The sequence below is a fragment of the Lolium rigidum genome, chromosome 1 (assembly GCF_022539505.1).
Source record: "Lolium rigidum isolate FL_2022 chromosome 1, APGP_CSIRO_Lrig_0.1, whole genome shotgun sequence".
NCBI lineage: Eukaryota > Viridiplantae > Streptophyta > Magnoliopsida > Poales > Poaceae > Lolium > Lolium rigidum.
In genome coordinates, this window is record NC_061508.1 from 328,657,740 (window position 1) to 328,665,637 (window position 7,898).

The following is a 7,898-nucleotide window of genomic DNA, read 5'->3' on the forward strand; positions in this document are numbered from 1 at the left end:
TGAATTTCTGCACATGAAAGCATAGCGCCTGGCACCATGAAGCCTCGGTTAATTAGTACCATCCAGATTTAAATTAATGCAGGTTATAACAAATAGTAGCTTCTGCAAAGTGAAACTACAATTCAGAATTGAATGCTATAATCACATTCCTTTTGATGCGTTAAAAAGAATGGAGAAGGTTATAGACCTGAACGTCCTGGATTAGTCCAGATGTTGCGAATGGCCCCGATAAGCTCATAGTGTTCTGGTGCTGGGGCTGACGCGGTATGGACTTCATTCACAAATGACACTACGGGGTATCTGGAAAACGCAGTGTTATGGACAAAATGAAGATTAAATAAAGATGTTTTGACAAGCAGAAAATGATAGCCTGCGGCACCCTGCATAAGTCGACGAGTTTGGCAGCAGTACCCACACAAATAACACATTGCATCTATCATTCGGTTCACTACTCATGCTGTTTAGGCTTTCTACTACTCACATCTTTCACCAAGTTTGCATAAACTTCCAAAAGAAAAGCCCAAAATCAAGGAATCTCAAGACAATAGTCCTGGGGCACAAAAAAATTGAACCAAGAACAACAAGTTTTTTTTAAGAGCAAAAGAATGGGGAGGACAACGCATGCTGTGGTCATAATCCAAGCCAGATTCGGCCTCGTGTATATTCTTTTCTATTTTCTTGTAGTGAAGGCCTAGTTTTGATGTACTGACCTACGAGATGGAGTATCAACTTGATGCTCCCAGGTGGCAAGCTTTGGTTTGGCGCCCACCATCTCACTCTGAGGCTCGCCCATGTTGCTCATGTCGTCGTTACCGCTCATGTCGCTCATGGTGCTGATCCGAGCTTAGGGAGGAAGATGGAGTGGCAAAGACGCAAAGTGCATAATCAAGCTGGGAGCAGCTGATCTAGATCGACTCTAGAGCGCGTTGGATAAAGGCAGGCAATAGCTAAACTAATGATCGTTAAAGAGAGTGAGTGTGGGTGCCATTTGGTGGAGGACTATGACCGTCTCTCGATGTATATAAAGGGAAAGAAAGAGAGTTTTGGATACTAGATGAGAACATAAGAGTAAATAGAAAAAGGAAACTGCTTGCTCTACTTTCTTTACTTTTCGCTCCCGCTCATTCTCTTGTGTAGTTGTGGGAACTGATAATAGATAATCCAATTTATCAGACATTCATATTGTAAAATAAAAAATGGCACGGTAATATCCGAATCTAGGTGAGCATAAAAATGGATGTGGTAGATATCCAAATTGGTTTTACAAATGCAAAAACAAATGTGATATTGGATTTTGCATCAAATGCGGATATGAAAATAGATATATCCATATCTGAATAAAATTATGTTAGCATATTTTTAGAATTTCTATCCCGATATGCCAATTATATTCAACCAAAAAACACTAACAAAGTGTAAAATGTGAGTGAAAAGCTGGCTGAGCACGGACCCGACCAATCTGGTGTGCATGTCGCTGGGTGACGAGGAAGGGGAGATGACAAGATGAGTTGGATGATGCGAACTTGGGCCGGTGCACTCTATTGGGAGGTGGGCGAACAACAAGACGACATGAACCGGTTGATGCTTCAGCCGGTTGCACAATAGAGTTTTCCTTAACAAATTTTCTGACCATTAATTTGGTAAAAATATGTAAATTATATGTCACAAACATTATACTATATGAAACTTTTTAAACTATAAATCAAATGAAATAACTTTTATAGCATATATTTCATATTTTGTTGACAAAATTAGTGGTCAAAGTTTTCTTAAAAGTACATGCATGCCTTATGAAACGAACCGGGAGAGTACCTGAAATGCGTTATTGCCCTTATATACAAAAACGGAGGAAGTACTATTTTGTCTTGGTGTAGTTTTTTATTAAGTAATGTATTTCGAAACACCGGGTACGACATACAAGTGTACACATATAAACACTCATACAGAGTCTCCTTTTTTTTTGGGGGGGGGGGGGGATCATACAGAGTCTATTGATGAAGTACTATGGACGGATAACAAATAGCCCTTTGTAGTTTGTAGCAGAAAATGATATGGTCAATACAAACTGACAATTGGACTGCTTATAGAATTCCATTTGTGTACCCGGGGAAAACAAACACTTATTTGTGAATCGGGACGTATATATCTATGGCAATGACTCAATTCAGTTTACAAAGAGTACTGAATACAAGGGAATACATCAACACGCAATCCGCTGAAGAAATATAAGCAACATTATGCAATCATCATACATGCGCATAGCAGGCTACACATGGCCAAATTAAGATCGGAAGCAATTTAAATCTCCGGTCCATGGTTAGAGAGTATTGTAAACCGCCCCCAATACATGGTCCAGTTTTATTGAAAGCAGCAACTGAGATGTTCTCCGAACATAACATTACCGGCTAAGCTTACCTGTGTTGTGCTCTTACTTGGGGTTTGGGGGCTTGAAGTAGGCATAGACAGTGAAGAAGGTCTGCAGCACAGACATGACGAGCACGAGCAGGGCAGCGAGCACCGCCTGCTGTCCCTGTACCTGTTCACCGCGCCCATCAGGTCGAGCAGGTAGTTATCGGTGGACCAATGCACCTGCCCGACGATGTCGCTGAAGAATCGCCAAGCGACGTCCCTCCTGCTGTTGAGATGGTTGACGAGGATGCCGTGCAGGTCCAGGATCCTCATGTCCTCCGGCGAGGTGACGAGGCAGCTCATGAAGACGCCGTAGGCGGAGATGTCTCGCGGGGTGTCCGGGTACGTCTGCTCGAACGCGATCAGGTTCCGGAAGAACGAGTCGCTGAAGTCGTTGAGCTCCAGTTGTGGGATCTCGAGCACGCCACGGGCGAACTTGATGTCAAGGAAGCTCGTGGCGTTCTTCCTCATCTTGAACCGGATCCCGGCCTCCTTCAGCTCCTTGGCGCACGGGATCCACTGCGGGAGCTCCGACAGCAGCTCGCCACTCTGACGATGGCGGGAATGCTGCTGGCGGTCAGTCGTCGGCAGGCCGACGGAGAGGTAGAAGAGGTGCAGCAGGTGGTGCACGTCGTCGCATGTGATGCTCGAGTTGTGCAGCATCTGGGGACGAAGGGTCCGGAAAAGCCTGAGGCTGCCGCTCACAAGGAGCTCTTCTGACTCATCCTCATTCCTGAGCTGCTTAGAGCAGGTCTAACAGACCCCGTAAAAGGGGCAAACCCGTATAATAACCGCCGGTTTGAGGGTTTCGCGTCTACCCGGCCGTCTAGCACGCCCCGTAAAAACGGCCCCCGAATCGTTTTTTGCTGTTTTCGAGTACGGGGCGGGTCCTCGCCCCTACTTGTGCGGGGTGGGAGCGGGGATAGTGGGCGAAGCCAGCATCCCAATTCCGAGCGCGCGCGGACATTTCCAGTTCCCCCACCCGTTTCCCCCGCGCGCCGCCGCCGCCACCCGCGCGCCGCCGCCGCAATCCGTCAGATCCGCCGCCACCCGTGCCCCTCCGCCGTCCGCCCAGCCTCGTCGAGGTTCTTCGACGCCCGCCGCACCTCCGCCGAACCCCCGCCGAAGTTCCGCGTCCGTCCGCACCGCCACACGCCCGCCGCACCTCCGCCGCACCTCGGTGAGTATTCCGCCGCGTTCTTCTTCGTTGCCGCCGGTAAATTGGTCGGATTTGGGGCTGATGTATGGTACACCGTGGTAGATGGCTTCGGAGGATGTGCACATGGCGGATTTGGACACGACGTCCACCGATTGGTCGTCGTCGGATGATTCCGACATCGACGATTTGCTCAACGACGACGACACGGAGATGATGGTGCTGCTCTTCGGCTTGAAGCAAACGGAGGACCGCATGAAGCTGCTGGATCAGCGGAAAGGATCCGTGATGGGGCGTATGTGCATTCCGCGGAACCGCGCGCTCGGCCACGAGCAGCTGATGCAAGATTACTTCGCCGAGGTACCGACCTATCCTCCCCGCCTCTTCCGTAGACGGTACCGAATGCGTAGGACTTTGTTCGAGAAAATCGTCAAAGATTGCGAGGCAAATTGCGATTATTTCAAGCAAAGAAGAAATGCTGCCCAAGTCATGGGATTTAGCCCATACCAAAAAATTTCTGCCGCCATGAGGGTTATTGCATACGGTATACCAGCAGATTATACCGATGAGTACCTTCGCATTGGTGTGCAAACAACCACGGATTGCGTGCGTATGTTTGCCAAGATGGTGATCAAGTTGTATGGAGAGAAGTATCTCCGAGCTCCAAATGAGGATGATACAAAAAGGCTCATGGAGATCAATGAAAAGAGGGGTGGCCGGGGATGCTTGGTAGTTTGGATTGCATGCATTGGACATGGAAAAATTGTCCAAAAGCATGGCATGGCATGTATTGTGGCAAAAGCCGTGATGCTACCATTGTTCTTGAAGCTGTGGCCTCTCAAGACTTATGGATTTGGCATGCTTTTTTGGATTGCCGGGGACACTCAACGATATCAACATCTTGAATAGATCCCCTTTGTTTAAAAGACTAGTTAAGGGTGATGCTCCACCTTGTAACTACAAAGTTATGAACAATGAGTACACCATGGGGTACTATCTCACAGATGGTATTTACCCTAACTATGCAACCCTTGTCAAGTCCATAAAAGAGAAAAAGGACAGGCCTTTGACAAGAAAGGAAGCTTGCTTCACCAGAAATCAAGAGGCATGCCGCAAGGATATTGAGAGAGCTTTTGGTGTCCTTCAAGCAAGGTTTGCAATTGTCAGGGGTCCTGCTAGGTTTTGGGACAAGGAAACTCTTGTTGATGTCATGACATGTTGTGTGATTCTTCACAACATGATCATTGAAGATGAAAGCGGTTTAAACTTGCCATGTTTCTATGACAATGTTGGCACCCGAGTGCAGCCCGAGAGGAACCCTGATCGGCTTGAAGCTTTTCTTGCAGCTCATCGAGGCATTGAAAATGCCGAGACTCATCACCAGCTCACCCAAGATCTGATTGATCACCATTGGCAGTTGCATGGCCAATGATTTTTTACATTCATTTCCCATTGTTGTATGTGTGAAACATTCATTTCCTATTTGTTGTATGTGTGAAACATTTGTTATTTGTTTAATTCTTCCATTAGAACATTTGTTGACATTTCCGAGAAACATTATTGTAATAATTAAGACGATTATTGTGTGATGTAAAACATTTATTTTATGTGAATGGTGTGTTGGTTCTAATATGCAATTTGTCAAAAAACCCTGTTTTGAGGGGCCAAAACTCGGGCGAGCTAGCAGAGCCCATATCCCACCCCGTAAAACAGAATATTCTGTTTTACGGGGTGGGGATACGGGCTCTGCTAGCTCGCCCGAGTTTTTGGCCGGCGAAACCCGGATACAGGGCCCTCTACTCGTGTTATACGGGGCGAAAAAATACGGGGCCTGTTAGACATGCTCTTAAAAAGCTCCCGGATCACGAAGAAAGGGATCTGGTTCTCAAGCAGCAGCAGGTCGCGCGTCACGAACTGCCAGACGAAGCACCTGCCATAAACCTGAGTCCAGTCCTCATCGTCGTCAAACTGATCGCTGCCGCCATCAGCTTCCATTTTCGCGCGGTGCGCGTACTTGAGCAAGCGGTGTAGGATGAAGCAGCCGTCTTCTAGCATAAGCCGGGCCACCTGGTTGTCGCTGTTGCCCAAATCCATTGAGATTTCTTCAGAGTAGGATGCGCGAATTCGAGGCAGGAGACCCTTCATGCTCTCGAAACATCCGTCCAGTACAGCTGGAGTCCTGGCAGGCTCCAAGAGGCGACTGTGCCGGCTGATGAGCTGACGCAAACAGCACCATTTGTATTTCTCAAGCCGTCGAATTCCCTGAGGATGACGGTGCGGAACAGGCCTGCCCAGATAAACAGCAACAGGGACATGTTGTCGTCGGGGATTAGAGCATCTCCAGTCGCGTCCCTCAAACCGTCCCCCAAAGCGATTTGGGGCGCGCCGGACAAAAAAAGCGTTCCAGCCGCGTCCCCCAAAGCCCATTTTTGTCCGGCGCGGCCCGATACGGTGTCCGGCGCCTCGAGCCCGTCCCCGTCCCACGGGGGACGCTCCGGGGACGCCGGACACAACGATAAGCGAGGCGGGGAGTGGCGGGGCCGACGCGTCAGCGGCACAGTTAATTTTAACCTAACCGTCGCCTACCTCGCGACGGAAGTTATTCGCGCGCAGTGACACACGGCGGCATCTTTGCCTTAATGGCGACGGAGGGGCAGGCGAGACGTTTCGTCGGTGCTGCGCGGCCTCCACGCGTCGCCGGCGTTCGCACGCCACCGCCCGTTCCCGCGCGATCTTCCCGCCTCTTCTCGTCTGTTCCCGCGCTTTCTTCCCGACGCCGACGTCTATAAAAGGTCTCCCGGCTCATCAATGGTAGCCACCACACCCCGCCGGCAACAAACACAGCCCTCGTCGCTCCACAGCCGTCTCCTCCATCACCAGTGGCAATGGCGAACCGCCCCGGCGATGGCCACTTCCCTCCACCGCCGTCTCCTCCATTGACGAGCCGGCAGCGGCGTGCGGCACTCGAGGAGGAGGCCCGCCAGCGGCGTGAGGCGCAGCAGGCGGCGGATCTTGCGGCGTTCTCCGCCCCTGCCTCCGCAGCTGAGGAGGCCGCGGCGGCAGCAGCGTGGCAGGAGCAGCAGTGCGACACCGTTGCGGCGTTCGACGCCTCGACGGGACAAGGGCGCGACGGCGCCGGTTCCGGGAGGACATGGAGCAGCGATGGGCTGACGAGCGCCGGCGCCAGCGCGATGAGCGGCAGGCGCTGTTCCGTGAACGGCGTGACTCGATCGAGCGCCGGCGGCGTGAGTCGATCGAGCTCCAGCAGCAGGCGACGGCGGAGGAGCGTCGACAACGGGAGTCGGCGCTTACGGCGCTATGGGGGAGGCGGGCGGAGCAGTTGGCGGCGGCCGACGCGTATGCGGCGGCGATGATGGAGGCGCCAACAGATGTGGAGGAGGAGGCGCCAATGGAGGAGGAGGCCGAGGCGGAGGAGACCGAGGTGGAGGACGACGACGACGACGACGACTTCGACTGGTCCGACGACGACGCCCCGCACCCGGACGAGACGGCCGATCAGCAATGCGCCCTCGTCGAGTCCTTCGAGTCGGAGAAGAAGCTCCAGGACGACGCCCGTGCCCGCGAAGAGGCGCAGATTCGTCGCGCCGTCGAGCTCTCCCTCCTGCCGGCCCGGCGGGGAGGGCGGAGGAGGACTATCGGCGGGAGCGGCACCGTCCGGCCACCGCCGAACGCAAGGAGAGGAGGCGCGCGCAGGAGGAGCTGCGGCGTAGGGGAGGCGACCGACGGGGCGGGGCCGTCGAACGCGCCGCCGGGCGGTCAGTAGCCTCGGTTTAGATGAAATCTAGCCGTTTTCATTCAAACTTTGTAATATATAATCAAAATTGAATGAAAACCTTTATTTTCCTGCACAAATATTCATTTGGGGGCGGCGTTTGGGGGACGCGGCTGGGGAGCGACGTCCCCCAAACGCGGCACGAGCAAAACACGTCCCCCAAACGCTTAATCCGGCGCGGTTTGAGGGACGGTTTGGGGGACGCGACTGGAGATGCTCTTATGATCCAAGTTTGTAAGCTCCTCGAGGACCAAGTAGATGGTGGGAGGCTGCGTCGGGTCACCATATTCTGCAGGAACCGCCGCATACAACTGGTCCAACATTGCCTTGAACATGGGCGGAACCGACCGAACTGTTATGGTATTGGGGTCATTCGGGTCATCTGATAAGAATGAATATTGGAAAATACTTCACTAATTAGTACTTACGTAACTCTCAAAAAAGTTACTCCTAAAGTAATGTATGTTGACAAGATACGATCTAATTAGCTTGATCTTGTAATAACTCTATTCTCCCCTTGTAATAACTCTATTCTCCCTG

At 51.6% G+C, this 7,898-nt stretch overlaps 1 protein-coding gene across 1 annotated transcript; it reads left to right on the plus strand.

The window, feature by feature from the left end:
• Positions 1-2,583: 2,583 nt before the first annotated feature.
• Positions 2,584-3,129, plus strand: LOC124663036. Its single transcript, XM_047200798.1, has one exon. It carries the CDS (start codon positions 2,584-2,586, stop codon positions 3,127-3,129), a length of 546 nt encoding a protein of 181 aa, XP_047056754.1.
• Positions 3,130-7,898: the final 4,769 nt, after the last annotated feature.

What these genes read in the sequence shown, in the direction of transcription:
- LOC124663036 (XM_047200798.1), top strand. Translation starts at nt 2,584, where the DNA reads ATGCACCTGCCCGACGATGTCGCTGAAGAATCGCCAAGCGACGTCCCT.